Source organism: Rhinatrema bivittatum, chromosome 7 (assembly GCF_901001135.1).
Source record: "Rhinatrema bivittatum chromosome 7, aRhiBiv1.1, whole genome shotgun sequence".
NCBI lineage: Eukaryota > Metazoa > Chordata > Amphibia > Gymnophiona > Rhinatrematidae > Rhinatrema > Rhinatrema bivittatum.
This window is the reverse complement of record NC_042621.1, coordinates 111,169,097-111,194,892: the sequence shown is the minus strand read 5'-3', so window position 1 is coordinate 111,194,892 and position 25,796 is coordinate 111,169,097. Positions and strand designations below refer to the sequence as shown.

Sequence of the window (25,796 nt, the reverse complement as noted above, 5' to 3'; positions counted from 1 at the left end):
ATGAAGTACTGGAAAAGATACATAGATGACGTCTTCATCATCTGGGATGGCCCACAATCTACTTTATTGGAATTCCACACCTGGCTGAATAATCTGGACACATGCCTTAAATTTACTATCAATTTCCACCACCAGCAGGTAGCGTACCTTGATATTCTGATTTCTAAACATGATCAGTCTTTAAAAACCAGTATATTTCGAAAGATGAACGAACGGAATAACTTGTTACGATATGACAGTTTTCAACCGGTTACTTTTAAAACTAACCTTGCTATAGGCCAGTTCTTGCAATTAAGGAGACTGTGCATGGATTGGGCTGACTACAAAATCCAGGTTAAACAGATGGCAAATCGTTTTCTACAAAGAGGATATCCTGTATCGTGTGTCAGAACGGCATACTGTTGAGCTCTATATGCCAATAGGGCTTATTTATTTTTACCAAAACCCTAAACAGGGGAATCACACCAACAGACTCTAGTGCTGAGACATATACTACCATCTGCACCTGTGAGTTGAGCTATCTGCAAGCTCTGGGCCATTTTTTCAGGAAATCCACCCTTTGTTTAAAGAACCACTCAGAATTGCCTTCTCCAGAGGTTTAAATATAAAGGATCACGTGGTACACACCAGCTGTCATAATCCTCTTACAGTGACAGAGTATATCAGACTGTGTTTAAAGTGTTCTTTTTGCCCACTTAAATCTACACAAGCTACGATTAAAATTACATTGGGCCAAACAATTACACTGCCAACTGAATTTAATTGTCAAACATCTTTTGCGGTGTATGCAATATACTGCCCGTGGCAGCTGATCTATGTTGGAATGACGAAACATCAGATTCGCACAATACTGACAGAGCATAAAAGTTGCTTAAAAACAGGCAAAATGGAAGCACCCCCTGGCTCATTTTAAAGAATTCAATCACACATTTGAAGATATACGATGGACAGTGCTAGAGATAGTATTGCCACATTGGAGAGGGGGTGATAGAGTTAGGTGGCTTAGACAACGGGAACAAAAGTGGATCTTCAATCTACAATGTCACACCAGATAGGCTAAATAAGGAGAGTGGATCCAGTTCATGTGATTCCCTGTTTTAATCCATATGAAATTGTCTGTCAGTCATAGCATATCAATGGCCACGTGAGTAACATATAAATTAGACCTGTTTTCAGCTCTGCAGTACCTAAACACCGAAGAAGAAAATGGTTGTAGTATTGGGTAAGCAGGTTCTCCAAAGGCTTCTCTCAGTTGTCCATGATGTGCATTTTCATGTTGCTAAGTTTTGTATCACACATGAAACTAAAGCAGTTTTATTACACCAAAAAAATGTTTCTAGTGGACCGATGATTAATTAAAAATGACTCCGAGCGGTAAATATACAAGTGAAGATTATAAACTTGGTTAACTGCGGAGTGCTATGAATGGTCCAAAGTGTTTAGGAGAAGAAATCTTTCCAAAAATTAAAAAAATGTAAGTCCTTTTAAGAATTGATTTAATAGATTCAAGCTGATGCATGTAACTTATAAATAATTGATACAACGTGTTTTCCACAATTTAATTTACCCTGCCAGGAAAGGAAAAGAACAATTTAATAAACTACTATCTTACCAGTAGATTATATTTTCAGATCTACACATTTTATTTTATGTAGAAGTACCCACAGAAAAAGCATGTGCAAATCTCTGCTGGCACTACATCAGTGCAGGCACTTTGTAAGCAGCCTAATAAAATAAAGTAAAAAATAACGCTTTATTGCACTAACTAAAACACAAAACACTCATTTACCATAGCTAGACAAACAATGGTACAATGTTGTTTGTGTGTTTTTGATGTGAGCACACAAGAATGGTGGCCTGTCGCAGAAGTACAATGGGGGTACCTGCTGATGCTTGTGAAATGTTGTGAAGGCAGGGAATGTTTTAAAAGGGATAAGGTAGAAGAAATGTTTATAATTTAATTAGTAGTGAATATCCTTGCTAAAAAAGTACAGTTGGCATTTCTTTCAATAAAATAATAAATGCCTTTGAATTATATTAGGCTCCAGTAAAATGTATATGGGTGTGGGAGGGTAGGGCCTAGGGTACATAAATGTCTATCCATTGTTTAGGATATTGCATTTATTTCTAAATCATATCTTGGCACATTGCTGTCTTTAATCGTCAGGTATTTGCCTATGACCCTGATCTAGCTGAGAATGGCACTGTGGTGTACAGCATCAATCCACCAAACAAGTTTTATGCGTTAAACAGCACAACAGGGAAGATTCGAAGCACTGGGATGGTGCTGGATCGGGAGAACCCAGACCCTGTGGAAGCTGAGCTGATGAGAAAGATAGTCATTTCAGCTACTGACCGTAAGCCTCATTGCTGCTCCTTCGCGGAGCTGAGTTATTATTGGGGTTTGCTCAAATGGCCCAAGAAGAGAAGAGGATGTACAGTACATTGGAAGGGGATCCAGGGGCTTATATCCTTTGTGTTGGAACAAATCAAAATTCTATCCCTCTAAACTTGAAAATTGTTTTGCCTTTTATCTGGAAGTCAGTATTCATCAGCAAAACTTCCAGCTCTCATGCTTCTTGAGAGTGACTAAACAATCATCCACACCTCCATGCCAATCATATCCTATAGCATTTAGTGGCATCATTCTTTATATTTGGCTTAGTCCCTTAACACTGTTACTTGTTAATTTAACCAAAAACAGACAAACTTAGTATCACCCTCATTAGTGTTTCAGCGAGATGTAAATTCTGCAGCTAGATCCAAAGTTGTAAAGAATATCTCACGTGGAAGGTGTGGAATAGTGCCGCCCTCCCTTTCTCAGAGAAATGTTTACATTTTATAAGCAAATAATACTAGAGCTCAGGATGTATTCAGAAGCTTGGATTATTGACTGGAGGTCATGGGAGAAGGCTGGGGCTAGGTCCTGCTATCTGCCCACCGGTTACACATTTACATTCCGCCACTTGTGGCCTGTACTGCTGTCGTGTTGCATTGTAACTCCAAGTGAAGCACAGCTGACAGATGGACTCTAGGAAAGAGGTTTCAGAATACAGGTATGGCCACAATTAAAAGGGCGCGTTAGTCCAAGAAAAAGATATATAAATATATTAGAAAAAAAGAGGAGAAGAAAGTCAGTAAAATTAGTAATAAGACCAAAAGTTATCCCCTAGAGCCAAGAAAGGGAAAGTTATTTTGAGCAGTCTAACTAGAGCTTTAAGTCCTCTTATTTTTGATCCTGGAACACTTGGCCATGCCGTTAGGGTACGGCATTTCCTGTTGGGTATTACATGGAAATTTATCCCAGTGCTGCAATAATAGAAACCTGTAAAATGGGAAGATTAGCTGTAGGATCTGAATTTGGTTCTTGTGCTAACACATATTTTAAGATTCAGGCGTTTGGGACTGAGGCACTATCAAGGAAAGGGCCTCAGCGGTGCCAAATGTTGGAATCATAAACCAAATGTTAGTCTTATAAAGGTGTCCACTCTGCCCAATGATTTTGTTGATCTCCCTTCAACTAACTATATGATTTTTGTTTTATTCTTTACTTGATAATAAGGGTAGGATTTTGGAACATACACACGCAAAGTAAAATGTACAGGTTTAAAGTAATAAAAGGAGACAGAGAAGGTAAGAAAGGAAGGTTGGGTAACCTATTGTGAGCAGCTATGTTGATCATGCTGTCCTTTTCCCTGCAGGAGGGAGGCCAGCTTTACGGGCCACGAGTAGTGCTACTGTTATGGTGAACCTGTTGGACCTCAATGACAATGACCCCACTTTCCAGAACCTTCCGTTTACTGCCGACGTCCTTGAGGGGATACCTATTGGATCCTCGGTCTTCCAGGTAAATGTCCCCTTTTTTATGCTTGTTCCAAGATCCCGCTCAGTCAGGCACTCTCTCCGGACTTGTTCAGGTTAGTAGTGTACCAGCACTAAATTATAGACTACAAGCATTGGTCCTCTTTCTCCCCTACACACACACTCTCTCTTCACATCCCGTCTACTTCCACATGTTCTCACTGCTTGTTTATGCAGTCCATTAAGCAATGTAAAATGGATAAAACCCATCCCTTTTGCTTTAGCTTTAATCTTAATGTATGATGGGAGATCAGGCTTGCAGTTGTTTACGAAGTATGAGGTCGATTTTAAAAGTGTTGCACGCGCTATAATGCCCACATAAGTGCGTATGTGGGATGCATGTGAGCAATGCAGATTTTAAAAGCCGGGAATAAGGTGGGGCATAGGCATTCTGGGGTGAGGCCAAATGTTACACACAACTCCATATTTTAAAAGTGGAGGCCGCAGCACGTGGCAGCTTGTTATCATGTAACTTTACTGTTGCTCCTGATGAGGAGCAACATACAACAAAAAAGACTCATCCCAATCATGATCTCGCCTCTGAACCAACTGCTGGGCCTTACCCTATTCACCTTAACTCTGCTGAACGCACAATCCCTAACGAAAAAGACTCACCTCCTATATGACTATCTTATGGAAGCTCATCCTGACCTTTGTGCCATCACCGAAACTTGGCTAAAGCCCAAAGATATTGGTATAATCAACCAACTTCCTCTTCAATCTTACGACATATTCTCCATCCCCAGACTGAAAAAAAGAGGAGGTGGTCTGCTTCTTGCAGCTAACAAAAAACTAGGATTGTCACTTCAGGTCACAAACGCATCACATTCTCTTGAATTTGCAGTCTTTAAATCCTCCCACCTGCAAATAGGACTCACCTATGCCCCACCAGGATGCCTCGAATCAGACCCATCTCCTCTGATTGAATGCATAGCTAAACACATCAATACTGACACGCCGGCCATACTCCTGCGAGATTTCAATCTCCATGTGGATGCAACCCCACGCTCTTCCAGCTGCGACGCATTCCTCAACACTCTTAACTTCATGGGCTTCAAACAAATCATTAATGAACCTACCCATAAAGCAGGACACACGTTGGACCTTATCTTCATAAACCAGGGCCTCACCCTATCTTCTCACACAGTCTGCCTGCCAGTCCCATGGTCGGACCATATGCTAATCACCACCTCCTTGAAGACACACCAACCTACCCCCGTGTCAACACAGAAAACCACGGTCCAATTCAGGAAGCTATGTAACCAGGAAACCCTCAGCTCTCACTGATCTGCAGAACTAATCCATCTTGATCTCTCGGATGCTGACTCAGCCGCAGCCTCCTGGTCTAAAATCACTAAAAAGTGGCAGACCTTACCTGCCCGTTAACCACCAAAGTCATTCAGTCAAAGACAACAAAAAACCGTGGTATACACCAGAGCTAAAAACCATAAAGCGTGAACTCAGAAATAGAGAACAGTTATGGCGCAAAAACCCGTCTACTGCAAACCTGTCGGCTTTCAAATCCCTTAAGCACCATTACAAGATCTCCATCCTTCGCATAAAAAGAGACTTCTATTCACAGAAAATCCACCACTTCATCTTTGACCCAAAAGCCCTCTTTTCCATGGTGTCATCCCTCACCAAACCACCCGCTACGTCCATTCCGGATGATAAAGCCGCAAGCAAAGCCGCTGAACTAGCCACCTATTTCAAGAACAAGATCTCTAACCTTCTGGCCCCGCTTAAGGAAAATAAAGAACCTATTCCTCCACTTCCCTTCTCTACTCCTCTACAATAAACCACAAGCCTGGAGTCCTTTGAGCCTACCTCCTCTTTAGAGATTGAAAATGTGCTAAAGAAACTTAAACCAGCTTCTCATCCTCTCGATGCGATCCCAGCCAACCTTCTCATCACCAGCTCTCAAGCCATCACCAAGCCCATTGCCCAAATCATCAATTGCTCCCTAGCTCAGGGCCTAGTCCCTGACCCCCTCAAACTCGCCATCCTGAAACCTCTTCTGAAAAAAACAAATCTTTCTCCAGACAACCCGGCCAACTTTCACCCTATAGCAAACCTTCCGTTCATCGCTAAAATCTTGGAAAGAATAGTAAATAACTCTCGGAATTCTTGGACAACAACAACATACTCTCCCCGTCTCAACTCTGCTTCCATAAATCACGAAACACAGAATCCCTCCTAATCTCACTAACGGACACCATCCTCTTGAACCTCGAAAAAAAACAACCCTGTCTGCTCATCCTCCTTGACCTAACAGCGGCATTTGACACGGTGAATCACGCTATACTAATAGATCGTCTATCTGATATTGGCATCAAAGGCATCGCCCTCAACTGGTTCAAATCTTTCCTCCAGAACAGGCATTACAAGGTCAAGATCAACAGTAAAGAGTCACACCCAATTAGCTCCACTCTGGGAGTCCCACAAGGTTCTTCATTATCTCCAACTTTATTCAACATATACTTGCTCCCGCTCTGTCAGCTTCTTACCAAGCTAAATCTAACCCATTATCTATACGCAGACGATGTTCAAATTCTCATACCGATTACTGACTCACTTCACAAAACCCTGGATTTCTGGAATTCTTGTCTACAATCCATCAACAACCTGCTAACAAGCCTCAACTTGATACTCAATCCCAACAAGACAAGAGTTCCTCCTCATCACCCAAGATGGGAATCGCCTGTTGTCCAACTCACACCTCGCTTCTCAACCAGTCCTTGGGAGTCATCATGGATAACCAACTGAACTGCAGAAGTTTCATCAATAACACCGTAAAGGATTGCTTTTTTAAACTACAAGTTTTAAAACGGTTGAGACCCCTCCTCCACTTCCAAGATTTCCGATCAGTTTTACAAGCAATCATTTTCACTAAAATAGATTATTGCAATTCACTTTTACTCGGCCTCCCTGCTATCACTATAAAACCTTTACATATGTTACAAAATGCTACAGCAAGGATCCTAACCAAAACCAACAAAAGAGACCATATAACACCCATCCTAAAGAACCTGCACTGGCTCCCAATCAAATTCAGAATTATGTTCAAAGTCTTATCAATCATCCACAAAGCCATACACAACATCACCCCTCTGGATCTCACGATCCCCTTTCAGCCTCGCACTTCCTCCAGACCGGTGAGACAAGCATACAGAGTCACTCTACAGGCCCCCCCTATCAAAACGGCATTAAGAAAAAGAGCTCTCTCCACCGCCGGCCCAAAGCAATGGAACTCGCTCCCTCCAGACCTCAGGCTCATACAATGTCCGATCACCTTTAAAAAAAGACTCAAGACCTGGTTGTTCAACCAAGCCTTCTCTTAACTCAGCTACCTTATCAAATCTTCCTCTAGTAGACTTGGTCCTTGGCTTCTCCTTAATGGTACCCTCGCTTTAATAAACCCGAGGTAGTTGCACTTAATACCTTTGCCCTATTCTTAGTCACCGAACACTACACAGCAAGCATTAGGCTCGCCGGTCAATCCACCTTGCTTATATACTGTGTTAAACCCAGTTCTTTGTATCCAAGTTTGATCACCCTGGTTTAATGTAAGACATTCTCATGTCATGGTTATTGTTGGAATGTAAACTGACGTGATTGGTAACTCTGTTACTTGAATATCGGTATATAAAAGTGCTAAATAAATAAATAAGTCTGCAGATCTAGCACTTTAGGGCTTTTACCCAACATGGTGAGGGGTCTTGGTCAAGTGGGGGTGTGCATGATGAAGAATCAGAGGGGTCTGGATGACTTGAGATTGACTGGGCAAACTGGTGAACTAATTGGTAAAACTGAGACTGACTCTTGTGTGAGCATATTTTAAAATATGCTTCCATACACGTGTTAAAGCCGGCCAAGTCCTATGGAAGATATGTAACGAGAGCAGCTTGAGTAACCTCTTAAAATGAGGAGCATACTTTTTCACAGCAGGTGTATTTATTTTAAATCATGTGCACGAACAATTTAAAATTCCAGCGTATCTCTGCTTGTGCTCTCATTTTAAAATTTGCCTATTTATGTTTTATTCATGTTTAATTTTCCTGTTGTTGATTAGTGAATTGTGTTTGTGATTAATTTTGCCTGACATTAGTTTTCTTAATTAATGGCAATACTTTTAGAGACAGTCTTGGGGGGTTTTTTTTGTTTGTTTTTTTTTGTGGATTTCAGTCACCCAGCATTCTGGAAGTTGTAGTCTTGCATTTGTTTATTGATAAAATAGCTGACAAATCTCCTTATACTTGGAGCAGTGAGTTAAAGCCCAGGACTCGCAGGTTGTTCTGGATGGATAATCATACCTACCTTTTATAGAAATTTGCTTATTTGGACTCCCCTCCATCATTTTCCATCCCACCAGAATCCATAATCATGCCCAAAGTGAAAGCTGTTGGTGAAACCGAGGCCTCCTGATCCCCTTCCCCACTCCCCAGAAGTTATACCCAAAAAGGAATAAAAGCCTAGCTGGGGATGACACAAGATTTTTTTTTTCTTCCTGGCTAGTGACTCGAGTTGCTCTGACTGCATTGCCCTTTGCATACGTTATCAGCATTGTCGTCAAAGCGATGCTAGGAGGATAACAGGCTTACAGCCCTCCCTCCGGGTGTCTGCATTGCTCTGATTGCAAAGCTCAAATGCTAACGACACTGCTGTCAGAGCAGTACAGGACACTGAGTCAGGAGGATGAAACTGGTGTCTTTCCAGCTAGGCCTTGACTCCTCTTCTGGGGAGTGGTGAGAGGGGATATTTGTTTAACTGAGAGCTTTCACTTTGGGAGGGAGGCAGGGCTTTACTACCACACATGATTGTGATGTCTGATGGGAGGGAGGGAGAATGTGGGGAAAGCATCTGGGCCACCCCTCCCAACATTTTTAAAGATACAGGGCGTAAGGTGAGGATACTGGGGACGGGGGGGCTAGAAGCTCCCCTTGGCATAACACCTTTGCCTGACTGTGCCGAAGTACATGATTCTCCTCCTGCAGGAATACTGGAAAATGTGGGAGGGTTCAGGGGAGGGTGCCTCATTTTTGTGTAACACCTCTTTCAAGGTATGTTTGCTCAGTGCCAGGAGAGAGGGCTGCACAAGAAGAAGAACCCCAACTTGCATCCAGGGTATGAGGGGACAGAGTGGGGGATTGTGGGTTACGTTAGCGACTCTGGGACAGATAATTCTTGACTCCCGATACTTTTTTTTTTTCCCCCCCGGGCCCCTGTGATTTGCACCCCAAACCTGGGAACGGGGTATGGCAAAGAAAAACACCACTCCACTGTTAACACTTAATGCTTTTACTATAAACTTGGAATAACACAATAGATGTATTGATAAGGCAGGAATAGAGAGAAACTTATTCTAATGGGGGAGCAAAATCAATAAAATGAAGTTAGGTATACACAATACAGATCATTAGGAACAATAAAGGAAATGAATTGCTTGGGCTATACCTTGTGACAGATAGCAATTTATACCCCAAAACCCTTACAGTAACTTTACACACTTGCCCACAACAGTATTATACTATTCCCAGTCACCGTTTCCAGTCCAGTAAGTGTGCATACCAAAAAATAAAAAGCAGAAAAATGTACGTATAAATCATAAATGTATTATACATATGAAAGTTGAGGCCCCTGTAGTTTGGTGCAAGATGTTGATAAACCATCACCTCAAGAGTGCTGCTGTATTTTGGTATGGGTGGAATTCCCTCATGGAATAAACTCCAGTTCCCTAAATACCCAGATAGGTTGGGACCCCACCAGCCCTGTAGGTGAGGGTCCTTATCCACCTGAATTGGTTTATACTCAGTCTCTGGAAACTTAGTTGATGAGGCAGACTAACAGTTACTGTGGCAGTGTAGATGTTATAATGCAGGGGCACAGACAGAGACCCCCATTGTGTGTATTGCTCCTGAGAAAGTTAGTATTTGATTTTAAGGGTACTTATCTCTGTTCTTTCCTTTGGATGAGGGCTCAGATATTCAGCTCCTGCCTCCAGAGACCTTGGCAACCTTTTTCTGAACACCCAGGTCTCCTCCCAGCAGCCTGAAACTGCTCTGTGACACTGCTATGAAAATGCTGTTCCTTCTCTGATTCTTCCTCTCCAGCTCTGCCTTCTTTTCTCTTTTCCTTAGCTCTCCAGTTCTCTGTAAACCAGCAAGCTTCTCCTTCCTCAGACTCCACTCGTTCTCTGGATTCTTTCCCTGGGACTCTGTCCTTCCTTGCTTCTCTGTGAAGCTCCTGTCTCTGGCTAACCACAGAACCCGCCTTTTTTTTCCCTCATCTGGCTTTCCATTGGTTAGATTCCCCTTGCTTTTGCTTTCTGGATCACTGCTGAACTCCCATTGGCTGACTCAAAGCATGAGACCTCATGGTTATGTCAGTCTCAGGAAGGGAGGGGGGATCTTTGCTCCTTAAATCTTATCCTGAAGCATACGGTTCTGAAAAAGCCCAACTGCTGCAGTGAAACAAGTCTGGTAGCACCTACAGACAGTTTCTTCTGGCTTCCTTTATTATTTTTCCTTTCTGCTAGCAGTGGACAGCTACAGATTGTAAGTGCCTCTCTTGTAATATGCAACGGGGAGTCAGTGTAGCAAATCAATAACACTCATTGTCAGTGCCTAAGCCTCACACAAATACATGCTCATGAGGGCAGGGACCTGTACTGTAGTACCCTGACACATTTATAAGCAGGGAAGGGGGAATTTGGCCAACATTTTTTGGTTAACTTAGGGGATGGGAGGGATTGGGCCTCTGCTGGCCTGCAGGAGAGAGATTTTTTTTTTCCAAATATTGAGTAATCCAACAAGCAGCAAAGTCACATGGTTAACTTTATACAGGTAACTTTAGCTATATATATTCAGTGGGAGACTTGTTCTGCTGAATATATTAGCTAAAGATATCTGGATAACCTGCTGCCAGCGTACTGAGCATGGACCTCTTAAATATCTGAAAGGTATTAATGTATAAGAAGCAAAGCTTTGTCAATGGAAAGGAAGTTGCAGACCTAGAGGTCATGATATAAAACTCCAAGGCGATAGACTCAGGAACAATGTCAGGCAATATTTTTTCATGGAGAGAGGGTGGTGGATGCTTGGAATGCTGTACCGGAGCTGCTGGTGGAGACAAGAACAGCAATGAAATTTGTATGTGAGAAGATACCCAGTTCTCTTCAGGTGAAGGAGCAGGAGTGATTATCTCAGGATGTTGTGTCAGATGGTGTCTTGCTGAGGTTGCAGTCCACTCATCTTTCGAAAAGGTTCTCAGAGCTTGATCAATAGGAAATTCAATCTCTGCTGACTTCTTTGAGACCTACCTTTTAGTAAGCCATTATTCGCTGTCCCGGAGACTCATGCGCCGGCAGCTGGCTGGAGCTGAAGTGAGTTGCAAAACAAATCAAAATACCAAAAAAGGGTAGGGTGTAGGGGGTGGGGAGGAGAGGGGAAGAGGGAGGGAGTATGGGTAGGGGGGTAGGGAACTGGGGAAGGCCGGAATGCGTCACCACGAGGAAATTGCATAAGTCTTCCCCCCCCTGCATGCACTACCTGCACATACGTGTGACCCATGTATTTTCTACCATGCGCACGCATGGTAGAAAATTGGCACATCCATGTGTGCGCACTGTGGAAAATCTGCCCCATTATGTATAGCAAATATGCATGTAAGTAGCCTCTACTCACTTATTCCATATTTTATAGAAGTAAAAAATAAACATGTATGTTCACTTTTGTGCATGCATTTACGTGGTCTGGAAGCATTGCAGGGCGTAAATTTATGTGGTCTGGAAGCATTTACGTGGTCTGGAAGCATTCCAGACCACGTAAAATTTACGTGGTCTGGAAGCATTGCAGGGCGTAAACATGGTTATTTATATTTTATTGTTTGATATTTTAATGATGTATGCATATTATCTTTAAAACCCTTGTTTCTGTAAAGCCTGTTGCTGTCAAATGTTTTACTGTTTTTTAAACTGTTACATGTAAAGCCTGTTGCTAATTTATTGTTTCACTGTAAACCGAGGGGATGTATGTCTATACGTACCGCGGTATAAAAGAATCTATAAATAAATAAATAAATACATTATTTTATCTTCAAATCTGTTTTATTGCAAAAAAGAAAGTACAAAGCATAACACTTGTTACCTAGTTGATACTTCCCAGCCAGCTCAGGTGAAGAATGACAACATCTTTTTACAATATACATTGCTCATGTCCTCACCCCTTCCTACTGCCCCCTGAGAGGTGCCGAAAAAATTTAATTCAGCTTCAAAAATGCAATATCTAAAAGGTTGCCCAACTAGAACATAGCAATCATTTCAGATTAGAGTGATACCCATGTTTGAATGTTGGTATATAAAAACAAATAAATAAATACAAATAAATAAACACGTTCCATGAGATAAAGATGGCAGGTATTTGTCCCAAATGCACAAAAACTCTTCTTAAAAATGTCAATTTTTTCAACGTATTTTGCAAATAAACAAAGCTGGTGGAACTGGAGGAGTTCAGGATGAAGAGTCAGGAAGGTCTCTATGACCTAAGGAAGGACTTGGTGGACTAATTGGTAAAAATGATTAATTTTATTTACCTGCGCATGTTTTAAAATTGGCCAACTTACGAAAATAAGTCTTAGGTCACTTTTCATGTTCAGTATCAAATGGGCATATTATAAAATACTATAGCAAATATATGCGCAGCCACATATACTCATATATGCTGCTGTGCATAGTTATTTGAAAGTTATCCTCCCTGCCTATCCCGGATCCCATTTTAAATTAAAAAAAAAAAAAAAGTAGAACTGGACATTCCGACACTTTGGGGAATGGTTACTACAAACACAACATGTGCTGCCATATTAGATCACTTTTCTCTAGTAACGTATGTGGCTTTTCGCATGGCTCTTTTTTTTTTTTTTTTCATCTCACCAGTTTTCTTTTTTGTTTCGCCAGGTGGTTGTGATCGACCTTGATGAGGGTTTGAATGGCCAGGTCACGTACCGCATGCAGGTGGGCATGCCACGCATGGACTTTGTGATCAATAGCACCAGTGGACTGATTGTCTCCTCCGCAGTCCTGGACAGGGAGAGGATCTCGGAGTACTACCTGCGGGTAGTGGCAAGTGATGCGGGAGCGTCGCCCAAGACTTCCACCAGCACCCTCACTGTGCGAGGTGACTGTGATCACTGGATGCTGCTCACTTAACAGTGTCATCACCTTGAATCCACTCCCATCTTGTGACATCAGCCTTGTTAAGAAATGGGTTTCCTTGGGGCCCCTGTTTTCTGTAGGTGCCTTTGAGTCACCATCTGTGAGCTGTTATAGTCTGAACTTAGTAAGAGTAGTTGCAGAGGGAAAAGTAATTAATTCTTTACCTGGATTCTAAGAGAGATGATGGCCCTCTCTGAGTGCAGTCTCACGGCTTCTGTGATGACATCCAGTACATGCCTACCTTTATACTGAGAATGGTGCTGATGTTTGGCTTTGTTTTTTTTTTTTTAAATAATCTGTTATGGATGACCTAAAAAGTAATAATTAATTAAATATTTTTGAACTAGAAGAACTGAATCTTTGAGAATTTAAGAAAATTCTCATTGCACCTCGATTTTCAAATGATTTTTGCCATAAGCAAGTAGAGGGAAAGTTGAGATGCACTCAAAAGGCTGCTAATAACACTGAAAAGTTATTAGAAGTAACCTGCAAATACGTCTGCTTCTAAAAGGAAACCTCTTGTAACTTTTCACTTAGCAAAATCAGAAAAGAGGTCCCCAAGTGCTCCTGTTCCACTGGGTCTCGATTCAAAAATAGCGCTGACTAGCTGCAAGGCAGGCGTCATTGTGGTGTATGCCAAGCAACAATAAGGCACCAGCCTTAGGGCCAACAGGTGACATTTTTGAAGCAGGACTTGGCAGGGCAGGAGAGACAGGAGATCTATTTTACTCCTTTTCATTTTGTGGCCTCAAGAAAGAGAAAAAAAAACTTTTGATGGGGTTCACTGTACTGTTTGGTGCCTGGAGGGGAGGGAATTCTTTTGGTTGTACTTTTTTTTGGGAGGGGGTATATATTTAATTTTCATTTAGGCTCAGTAAATGAAATCAAAATAAACATTATGAGGTTGATATTCAGTGCGACTTATCCAGATTAGTAATTTATCCGGCTAAGTGGAAACATCTGAATATCCAGCCCCATTCAGCAGCCACCACTTAGTCGGATAACTAATGGACGTAATGGGGAGGAGCTACTTATCTGGCCAACTTAGCCGGACAAGTGGTGACATTCACACTCATCCAGCTAACTTATCCAGATTAGTTAAACCTCCTGTGGAACAGGTCTGAAGTTAGCCAGAGATATTCAGCGGCACAGCTGTGCCGCTGAATATCTCTGGGCTAAGTTAGATGGATAAGTTTATCCTGCTAACTAAATTAGCCAGGTCACTTTTGGAATCAAAGTGACCCACAAAACAAATTAAAAAAAAACAACCCAATAAACATTTTATTTGCGCATCTTACTAGAATATATTTTTCCATATCACTTTTCCTTGGATCCTTCTATTCCATACTGAGCGAAATGGAAATCAAATTTCTTCAAAACACTCTGACCCTGAATGGGAGGTATTTTTTTGTTTTTTTCCTGTCTTACTATAGAAGGCAGCATTAGTCGTCTTCTACCAGCATATTCCCTTAGGATATAGACTGGGAGAGGGCCCCCCTCTCTTCTGCTGGAAAGAAGCATTGTCCATATCACTTTCCCCCTCCAGACATCCATCTGACGTACTTCAGAAGTTAACAGTTTCTTTTCTTCTAATGCTCATAGCTCTTTCTGAATGAAGATTTACATACATCTCATTCCCTACCTTCTTCATTCAGCGAGGGACGCTGTGTTTATGCCACACTGAGGTTGCTTTTTGCTGGTTCACAATATTGCTTTCCTTTTTTTCAGTTTTGGATGTAAATGATGAAACTCCAACCTTCTTCCCTAATGTCTACAACGTCTCATTGGCTGAGGATGTGCCCCGAGGCTTTGCTGTGGCCCGTATGAACTGCACCGATGCTGATACAGGTCTAAATGCGGAGCTCAGTTACTTCATCACCGGTACTTAACCTTGTTCTTCTCTAAAAAATACTTTGTGAGGCCTTGTAACACATTAACTGTGCTCAGTCTGTGCAGAGGTTGTACAGCCGTGGTTGAAAACATGGTGGGATAAGCACATGCGAATCAGACAAGGTTCTTTGGACCCTGCTACACTGGCAAGCCTAATTTGTATGGGACTTGCACGCTTTTTCCCATGATGCTTTGCAGTATGCTAAAATATTGTTGTGAAGACCGGAATTATTTTCTCTCCCTCCATCTGTGCCACTTTATGGAAGGCGTGCATTTGCATTGATGGGACTCCCGTAAATCCATGGCAGGTTATGTTACATGGTGCTAGTTGTTCTGAAGTTGGCACTGGTAGGCAGCCAGTTAGCACATTTGACTCTTCTGGTCACAAGATTCGTTCAGACTTAGGTTGGTAAAGATTGGGAGTGGTTATCATTTCATAAATAATAAGACCCAAAAAGGGGTCAAATTAGTATAGTCCCTTTTTTTTTTGTCTGTAGCCGTGTGTGCACTGTAGGTACATGTATTTTTCCCTGTAAATAAGAGTATGTGTGAGGGAAATGTAATGGAGGGGAAGTATGGAGGCCATCATTACTATGGACTGGCGAGATCTTTCAGCTTTTTCCGGAAACTTCCCAAGGAGAAGGTATCAAAGCGGGCCAGCCTGCTCTGAGGTGGATAAGAACACTGTGCCCGGACAAGTATTTCAAATATAAAAAATCTTTCTTTTTTGTGGTCAATAAGCGAGGGTGTTCCCGGATGTAACGATACGCAGTTTCGGAGGAAATTGTTCCTCCAAAAGAAACATCCGGTTACTGCATTGGGAGCCACCTTTTTATTTTTTATTTCTGTGCAAACGACTATCAGGGGGGAACAAATTCATCTGTTTGGAACCTCGACATTTGAAAACAATTTTTTAAAGAATAAAAATGTGGATATATACATTTTTGCTGTGCTGGAATTGCAGCTGTTGATGGTGGTGTGTTTCATCAGGTCCTTTCTATAGCTTGCTTCAGAAGATATTTATTCTGATCTCTTAATTTTGTCTTTTTTCTTTTTCTTTTTTTTTCTTGAAATCCCTTCCTCCCCTGCCCCCTCCGCCCTGATTTGTGGGCTAGACACAAGTATTGGGATGGGATTTGGATTTCCTTTGTATTGCACGTTTGCTTAATCTAGGTCTTGTAAATCTTTAAATTAGCACAGAAAAATAAATAACAAGGAAATGTGAACTTCTTGCAGTCTCCTGCAGGTAAAACTTTATGCACATATGATAATCCCAAGCACGTAGTAGCTGTAGTTCTAGAAAATGTGGAGTTTAATTTTTTTAGGGGAAACGGAAGTCTGGCATTTTCTTCCTGCTCTTTCAGGCTTTCAGCTCAGTCAGATGCAGGGCTGGGATCTGGTTCTATGAACCTAGGGATTCCCTATTCATTTAGCCTGCATATTGCAGTGACTGTCTTAGGTGGAGGGGGAGGAGGCAGCATGCACCAGATCTCCTTTTGGAACCCTGCAAACAAAATCCTAAATCTGGCCACTAGATGTCGCCATTGCACAATAACTAGTATTCACTCTGCCCAGGATGAATGCTGTCTGCAGAATCCCAGGCTTCAGCTGACCCTGGAATTGAAGCCAGGTCCTCTATATTGGCATTGCTCAGAACTGCCCCTAAGCCACCAGACTGACCCTGTAAGATGGGTAATTTCCAAAGGGACGACTGCGAGTAAAGTAGTGCTTTACCTGCAGAAATAGCCCCTTCAGAAAATTGTCACAACTGATGCATGTGTAAAATTACATACATGCATATTGGGGTAGATTTTCAAAGGGGTACGCGCGTACCCCCCGAAAACCTACCCCAAACACCCCCCTGCGCGCGCCGAGCCTATTTTGCATAGGCTCGGCGGTGCGCGCAAGCCCCGGGACGCGTGTAAGTCCCGGGGCTTGCATGGAGGGGCGTGCCGGGGGGGCGTGCCGGGAGTGACGCAGCGTTTTGGGGGCGTGTCGCGAGTGACGCGGCATTTCAGGGCGGTGCCGCGGGCGTGGTTTCGGCCCGGGGGCGTTCCGGGGGCGTGGCCGCGGCCTTCGGACCAGCCCCCGGGACTGGAACATGGAGCGGGGCAGCCGGCTGGCGCGCACAAAGTTACGCCTGCTGGAAGCAGGCGTAACTTTATCAACAAAGGTGGGGGGGGGGTTTAGATAGGGTGGGGTGGGTTAGGTAGGGGAAGGGAAGGTGCGGGGGGGGGGGGGGGTGGAAGGAAAGTTCCCTCCGAGGCCACTCCGATTTCGGAGTGGCCTCGGAGGGAACGGAGGCAGGCTGCGCAGCTCGGCGCGCGCAGGCTGCCGATTTTGCACAGCCTTGCGTGCACCGACCCCAGATTTTAATGGATACGCGCGGCTACGCGCGTATCTATTAAAATCCCGCGTACTCTTGTTTGCGCCTGGTGCGCGAACAAAAGTACGCGTGTGCGCAGATTTATAAAATCTGCCTCATTGTGTGTCCATTCTTCCATGCGTATAGGAGCGAGACTTTTGGGCATGGTTGGGACTTGCAGACATTTTTCGATTTACAAAAAAATGTGTGCAGATTCTCATGGCAAAACTACCCTCACCAAATAGCAGGTGCAATTTTGCCAGGATCATTTCCAAAGTGGACTTATGCGCATATGTGCCAGCTAACCATGTGCAAAGTTACGCAGCCATTTAACAAATATATATAACAAAATAATGCTGACTTTAGGGCCAGCCTAGACTGTTTTTAAACTGGGGGGCTGGCAGGGCGGGAGCAATAGGGGATTTCTCTGTCCCATTCTACATCGGAGACCCCTGTGGAAGGGGTGAGTGTGGTCCAGGTTAAGGGGGGGGAGGGGTACACCATTTCTTTTTCTTTTATTCTTTTGGGGTTTGGGGTGGGCCCTTATTTGCAAAGTATCATGCTACACCAGTCATGAAGTGATCAACAATGTTTGAAAAACAGATACCATCTGTTAACCTTATGTTAGAAAGTATATTTGTTTTGTTCAAAAACAGTTCCAAATGTATTTAAAGTGATCAGGTGTGTTGATATCTCCACTTCTTGGCCTTCTCTCTCTCACCTCCCTCTCTTCCTTGTCCTCGCTCCCTACATCTTCCGTAACTATTCCTGATGCAGCAGCAGCCTCCTCACCTTCATATATTTCCCAGGTGAACACCTGGTCCAAAGTAGGTGTTCAGTTTTCGGCTTTTGGGAGTGTGCAATAATTAGCACATGGAGGAGTGCATACCACACTATTTACTGCTAAAAACTGAAATGGGGAAAAGAATGACAGAAAACCAAAAGAGAATCAAATAAAATATCAAGACACTTCAAAAAGATTGAAAAACAATTTAATTTTTATAATGGAAAATAGTTTACATATGAAATCAACATTTTATTCAAATTATGCAGATGGGCCCCAGAATTGCCCAAGAACAGGGGTGGCCAAGTCTGGTCCTAGAGAGCCACAAACAGGCCAAATCTTCAGGATATCTACAATGAATATACATGAGATAGATTTGCATGCACTGCCTCTACTGTATGCAAATCTATCTCGTGCATATTCATTGTGGATGCCCTGAAAACTAGGTCTGTTTGTGGCTCTTGAGGACTGGCGTTGGCCACCCCACCATAGAATTTAAAAAGCTTGTGTCGCAGAATTTTCTAACCAGTAAAGAATGTACTCCTGAACCACTGTAAGAAACCAGGGACTCTGGATATAACCAATTTTCATCTGACAAGGGACTCTCCTTTATAGTTATAATTATTATTTTGCTAATTAATATGTACAGCTTTTATGGTACATATTTTGGAGCATTTTCTTCTGTCGGCTGTGAAAATATCATATGACCTTTAGATGGAAGTATAGTCCACCTCTGTGGTTATCTGGCATATTCTAGAAAAGGAACACTTGTCTTATCAGACTGATGAGTTACATTTGTTCCATACTATGTGGTCGTCTTTTTTTTTTGTATTTTTGCTGAGAGCCATTATGATTACAGAATGACAAAAGTCAGAGATGCTGGTTTTGAGGTCTTTGTTGAATATTTGTGTACTTATTTATTTTTTTTCTTCTTTTTCTGGCAGTTAATTCAAGTCGCATGTGTGTACTTTATAGAATACTAGCCGTTAAGCCCGTTAAAAAGGGCAAGATTCCATCGGTCAGACCGGCACGGTTAGAGCCGCTCTGTTCTCCACAACTTCCCTTTTCCTTCCATCCTCTCTCACCTCATCTACAACCCCTTCCCTCTCCCAGCCCTCCTCCACTTTTTTTTCTCTTCTCCAGAACTTCTTACCCTTCCCACTTGTTCAGTCATATCCTCTTCCCTTCCCCTCTCACCTTCCCTTTCCTTCCCCTTCTCCCCTCAGCCCTCCTCCACTCCCTTTTTCTGTATTCCACAACTTTACCCTCCCCACTTACATCCTCTTCCTTCCCCTCCCACCTCCTCCACAACCCCTTCCCTCTCCCTCAGCCCTCCTCCACTCCCTTTTTCTGTATTCCACAACTTTACCCTTCCCACTTAATCCTCTTCCTTCCCCTCCCACCTCCTCCACAACCCCTTCCCTCTCCCTCAGCCCTCCTCCACTCCCTTTTTCTGTATTCCACAACTTACCCTTCCCACTTACATCCTCTTCCTTCCATCCCTTCTCATCTTCCCTTTTCTTCCCCTTCCCTCTCCCTCAGCCCTCCTCCACTCCCTTTTTCTGTATTCCACAACTTTACCCTCCCCACTTACATCCTCTTCCTTCCCCTCCCACCTCCTCCACTCCCTCTTCTTCTCTCTGGCCCGCCTGACACTTAGATACCACTGCTGCTGCTCCATGGGAGGTCTCCGGGGGGGTCTCTCTTTCGCGCGCGCCTCTCCACCGGGCTCGTTGCTGGCCCGCCCTACGCTCGGTGATGAGGCACGCGTGAGAGAGAGACTCCCGGCGACCTCCCATTTCTGTGTCTGTGCCGCCGCTGCTTCTCCTCGCGCGCGAGAGAGAGAGAGAGAGAGAAAGAAAGAACCCCTCCCCCCCCCGGAGACCTCCTGTGCTGCCGCCGCTGCTCCTCCTCGCCGTTTCCAAGACAGCCGTCCGCTGGGCTCCCCTCTGACCGACGTGCTCTCGCGCATGTGCAGTACATCTGCTCTCTACTGCGCATTTGCGGCACGTCGGTCTAAGCCCATTTATATGGTATATGTGCTACATTTGTGTAATTCTTGTAAAGTTATGTGTTGGTTTGTTTGTTTCACAATTTGGTATAATGATAGTATGGTTCCTCAGTGAGCTGTTCACTTGCACAGATATATGTACAGATTTTAATAAAAACAAAAGTTTAAAAGAATTTGAAACTGAGGATTTGCATGCTAAGCCCCAGGAACTTTCTTCCGTTCCCTTTTTGCCCCTCAGAATTATTCCTTTGTCTCTTAAATGATTTTTTTTTTTAATATATGTGCAGTATCTTGGTAGCACAGACCTCAATACTCTCCCCCATCCACCCCCTCCTGGGAGCATCAAATCATGATTGATAAGACTCCCATTGAGTAAGAGCCTGATTTTTGAGATCCTATTTTGGATTAAATACCAACATCTTCCTTTAATATGTCTGCAGTGTATACTTGAAGCATCTAGAGAGACAGGTTACAAGAATGCTACAGACATATGTTTTTTCCCCTCTGGGTGAGACTGAAGGCTAATAAGAGTGCATGGAGAACCTCCATGAAATGAACTAGGCAGCTGTTTTGGCTTTCTGCTTATGAAAGTTTTGAAAATTGTGCGCTGGCGCCCTCTCCTGGACAGAAACCAGTAGTTCTTGAGCTTATGACAAGTCAGAAAACAAAAAAAAATGTTGGCTCAATAGATTTCTTGACTAGTACCCGAAAGCTCGTAAAAATGTATTAAGTTTAATAAAAAAGTATGACCTTATTTATTTTATTGTCCTCGATTAATCATGAATTCAAGTGGGCTATCATGGCAACCACTTTTTTAGTCAAATCAACGGAATTCCTCTAAAAGTCTATAAATTTAAAACTGTTATCGTCTAAAGCAGCGATTCTCAACCTTTGTGTTGCGACACACCAGTGTGTCACCACGCACTGGCAGGTGTGTTGTGTGCTACCCGCAGGCAGCGGGACCGAAGACCGGAGCTGCTGCCTGCCACCAGAGACCAGGCCGGCAAGGCTGAAGAAACGAAGACCGATGTTGCTGGCCACTGCCGGAGACCAGACTGGTGGGACTGAAGAAACGAAGACCAGCGCTGCTAGCTGCCACTGGAGACCAGGCCGGCAGGACTGAAGACCTGAAGATCAGTGCTGCTGGCCGCCGCTGGAGACCAGGTCAGCAGGGCCAAAGACGAGCTGTTCAGCTGGAGGCCAGTGTGTATTTGAGACAGGAGGGTGCTTTTGTATGTGTGTGATGTGTATGTGAGACAGGGAGGGTGCTTCTGTGTGTGTGTGGTGTGCATGTGAGACAGGGAGAGTGCTTCTACGTGTGTGTGCACGAGAGAGAAATGGAGCATGTTTCTGGCTTGCTGTGGCTGTGAGAGAGGGGGCATGTGTGTGATTGAGCTTGTTTGTAAGTAAGAGCGAGAGAGCATTGTGTAATTGAGAGAGACTGGTCAGAGAGGTGATGTGTGTATGTGTGAGGAAGATGATCAGGGAAATGACTGGTATGTTTGTGTGTGTGTGAGATGATTGGTGTGTGAGAGACAGAAACTGGTCCTGAGGGTGTGACTGGTGTGTGGGTGTGAGAGAGAGAAGAGACTGGTTGTAGTCCCTAAGGAAGAGGACCGTGAGGACAGCTTCAACAACTATTGCTGCTTCTGAAGTGGCCTCTAAGGGAAAGGAGTAAGTAGGAGAACTACTGGAGAAGGGAAGTAAAGGTGGCTTTTTAAGTTCTTTTTTTTTCCATTGACTGCCATTTTAATTATTAGGTATTATGTGATGTGACCACTGTTTTTAAATATTTTATTGGTGTTTGAAGAATTTTTAATAATTTTAAAGAGTTTTTCATTGGTAGATGTTCTGTTAATCAGCTGTTTTGAAACATTTTTTCATATAGTTTTACAATTATTTCTGTGTGAGAATCTGTAATAGCTTGGCTTTTTCTATTTTCCTAATGGGAGGTGTATTGGTGTTTAGGGCCTGGTTTAATATTTGTAGTGTTGCCTTTTCATAGGTTGGGTTGTTCCATTTGCGTGCATACCATAATGCAGGTGTAACTTTGTGCGGATTAGTTTGTGTGCATTATTGCAGATCCTGGTACTATGTTAGGTGCTATATTTCTCTTTCCATTTCTCCAGGTTCGCACTGCATGCAGAGTGGCCTTTTGGGGTTTCCATTCCAGTTTCTATCTTCATATTTGTAATTTGTGGTCTTTTTGTACTTGGTGAAGGTCGATCTTATGTGTATGACCGAGGTGAGGTATTTTACTAGCATGTAGGCTAGTAAAATACCTCATCTTATTTGTTGTGTTTTCTGAATAGGACATGGTGAACTGCTGTCTTTTTATAAGCAGTTCTATTGCGCCTGGTAGTAGAGAGAGTTTGTGGTGCTGTTATTGAGAACACCAGAATATCTTTTTTTTTTTTTTTTTTTTTATGTGAGTTGTACGAGGAATGTTCTAGTTCTGCTTTATACCTATTACTGAGAGTCAGCGGGGAGGGTGGGGTTAGCCCTGTGACTGTCATGTGTTCAGTGTGTCATGCATTTGGGAACTATCAGGTGTGTCCCGACAGAAGAAAGGTTGACAACCACTGGTCTAAAGTACTCATGTACAGAAACTTTGAGTTGTAATCATGTTCCTTCAAGGTTTCTTTTTTAACGATTAAAGGGGGGGGGGGGGGCCCCTGATCCATGGTCGAGCCCCTGCCCATTTCATCAGGCTTCCCAGCTGAACTACTTATGCTTTACTGCTGGAAGATTGAGGCTCCTGCCAGCAGGAGAGAGAAGGGTGGGGGGGGGGGGGGGTGGGGCCAGTGGTGGTTGCTAAGGACTTACCTAGCAAATCGCTGACTTCCATTTGATACCCTCTGCCTTCTGGAGCTCTACAGGTATCAGTTTCTCGTGGAGCCCTCTTGGCATCAGGTGCATTTGGCTTCCCTCCCACCCTGTTCTAATGGGTTTGTGTGTCAGTTTTAGTTGAGGTTTATTAGAGAAAAGGATTAGGCTTGCTTGTCACAGCTTAGGTTGGTGGGACATGGCTTCCCAATCTCATAAGTATTGGTCTAAAGACAAGTCCCTCCTTTTTACAGAGCAGGGCTCCAGGGGAACTGGGACTTTATGAGTGATACCGCCATGAAGTCTTGAGACTTGTGGAGCTAACACTGCAGGAGCCTGGGAGGCTTATAACCTGGTGTTTCCACGGGTTGCGGGTAAGATGAAGGGGATCCATAGGGTACAGTTACCTCATTACCATCAGATTGACGCCAACTGGTTGGATGGCTGAGTTTGGCAGTGGACCCTAAAATTTGGGCTAGTAGCCCTCCAGTAGTATACTTTGGCGAGTAGCTATGAATGTGTTTGAAGATCTTAAGGAGGTTCATGGCTGATCTGCGAGGTTGGATTGGAATCTTAGAAGATGCTGTGTATGTGATTTGTATAACCTTTAGTTGATGTAATACTGTATATTTGTAATAATGCTGAGGCCCTATTTTGTCATTAATTTAATTGTCATTTTGATTGGGGTGGGTGGGCTGAGAGAGGAAGGTCTGTGTGCCTATGTTATGGATTATTTCTAGAAGGACTGGACAGTACTATGACAGGTCTCCAGCAGATTCCGCTGGAGGTTTAGTGGATTTACATAAATATATCACAGATTTGTTTGATTACTGTTATGGTTAACCTCGTACTTGATGCCATTTATCAAAAAAAAGTGTTATAAGTGCTGTAAAATATATAGATATGTTATCATTACCCATGGAAAGGCTTAGCTTAGTGCTCAGAGCACAGAAGTAAAAATCAAGAAGACCTGGGGTATGATGAGTCCAAACTCTGAGATCTTGGCCGAGTGTCTATTATCTTGCTGTGTCTCAGGCTTCACAGCTGTAGTCAGGTGCTAGTGCTAATAGTGTAGTAGCAGTCCCTGTTCTCACTTTGGAAAAGTTTTGTAGCTAATTGTACTGCAAAGTGCTCTCCCCAGAGGGGGGGTAGCATATATGTTTTAAATCTGTTGTTTAAAGATTTTGAATGAGACTAAATAATTCCACATTATTATGATTATTATTATTATTATTTGCACAGAGTCTGACAGCAATTTAGCAATGTGTTTGACATAAATTGCATTTGGCATAATTAGCATACAAACTTGATGGAATTGCAGATTATAAATATCAAGGCAAAACTGAGTCTCCTGCATGGAGAAGACATTTTTCAAAGCTGTTGCCATGGATAAATAGCGAGTTACCCAGGTAAATTAACTGATTAAAAATTGCCTTTCGTTAATATGGCTGAAAGCAGGCACAATGTGGATCCAAAACGTTTGGGTTCAGCCTCATTTAGGGAAAGTGATCCTGAGGATATGTTTTGGGCAGGATCAGAAAAACAATGTGTATCAACATTACTTCCAAGTTTATGCACGTTATTCTTCCTGGAAGATTCACCTTTGCTGCTACTTACTAGACAAATTTGAACTTATCTGGATAAGTAGCTACACTTATCTGGTTATATTTAGATTTATCCGGCTAAGTAGCAGGATGTGCTATTTTTCAGGTAAGTCTGAAAAGCACTACTTGTCTGTCTAAGTAGCACTTTCCGGATTTATCTGGATATGTAAAATAGCAGAATAAGGGGGAAAAAAAGCACTACTTAGCTGCATAAGTCTTAAAATGCTACTTATCTAGCTAAGTCACATAGCTGGATAAGTTTAACAGCTCTGCTTATCCGGCTATCAAATTTAGCCGGATATGTAGTGATTTTTTACTTAGCCGGCTATCTTAATTACCCAGATAATTTTGAAAAACTCTATTTAAATGGACAAGTAATACTTTTCCGACTTATAAGGTCACTTATCAAATCGCGTTATGGCATTTTCACTTGCGTTAAGGCGTTTTCACATGCAAAAAAAGCCTTAACGCATGGTGCAATGCAAATTTTTAAAAGGGGAGGGATTAGGGAGGAGGAGTCTGGGGCGGGGTTTCTGAAAAAGTGGGCTGGCTTCATACTTTGCAAAGCCACAATGCACAATATCAATGCCAAAAATAACTACACCTTTTTCATTTGCGTGAAGCTTTGTGATGTTGTGCCCTTTACACAATTTGCAAATTCTGTCTTGGGCATTTTTAGGGTGTGAGAGAGAGAGCAAGCCTCTGGGGGTGGCAACATAGAAAGCAGCTGTTTATGCTACTATAGGAGGCCCACCTAGTAATTCGAGGTGAGGTTTAGGTAGTAGTGTAGGGGTTGGGGGCCACTTTTACATGCAGAGTGAGACGTATGAACAGAACAGTACACTCTTGTGAAACTTTGATATCCTTCGGTGTAGAGAAACTCACAATGATGACATTTGTTAAATGTTCTCTCACTCTAGAGTCCATCAAGCTAGGTTGAGAGAACATTGTACAAATGTCATCGTTGTGTGAGTTTCCTCACTCCGAAGGATATCAAACCTTCATAAGAGTGTACTGTTCTGTTCATACGTCTCACTCTGCATGTCAAAGTGGCCCCTAACCCCTACACTACTACCTAAACCTCACCTCGAGTTACTAGGTGGGCCTCCTATAGTAGTACAAATAGCTAACTACTACAAGGGCCTTGTAGATAGTCAGTCTCTTGCTCTCTCACTCGTGAAATGAGCACTTTGCAGCCAGGAAAATGCAATTATGTAGGTATTACCGCAAAGTACAAAAAGTTAACG

General features: G+C 43.0%; 1 protein-coding gene across 1 annotated transcript in view; it reads left to right on the top strand.

Annotated features, from left to right (window-relative positions):
* Window positions 1–25,796, top strand: part of CDH23 (cadherin related 23) — a 1,814,588-nt gene that overhangs the window by 1,289,951 nt on the left and 498,841 nt on the right. Inside the window, exons 22-25 of the mRNA XM_029608940.1 lie at window positions 2,168–2,357; window positions 3,702–3,847; window positions 12,812–13,031; window positions 14,798–14,950. Coding sequence (XP_029464800.1) covers window positions 2,168–2,357; window positions 3,702–3,847; window positions 12,812–13,031; window positions 14,798–14,950 — 709 coding nt within the window. The remainder of the gene's footprint in view (window positions 1–2,167; window positions 2,358–3,701; window positions 3,848–12,811; window positions 13,032–14,797; window positions 14,951–25,796) is intronic.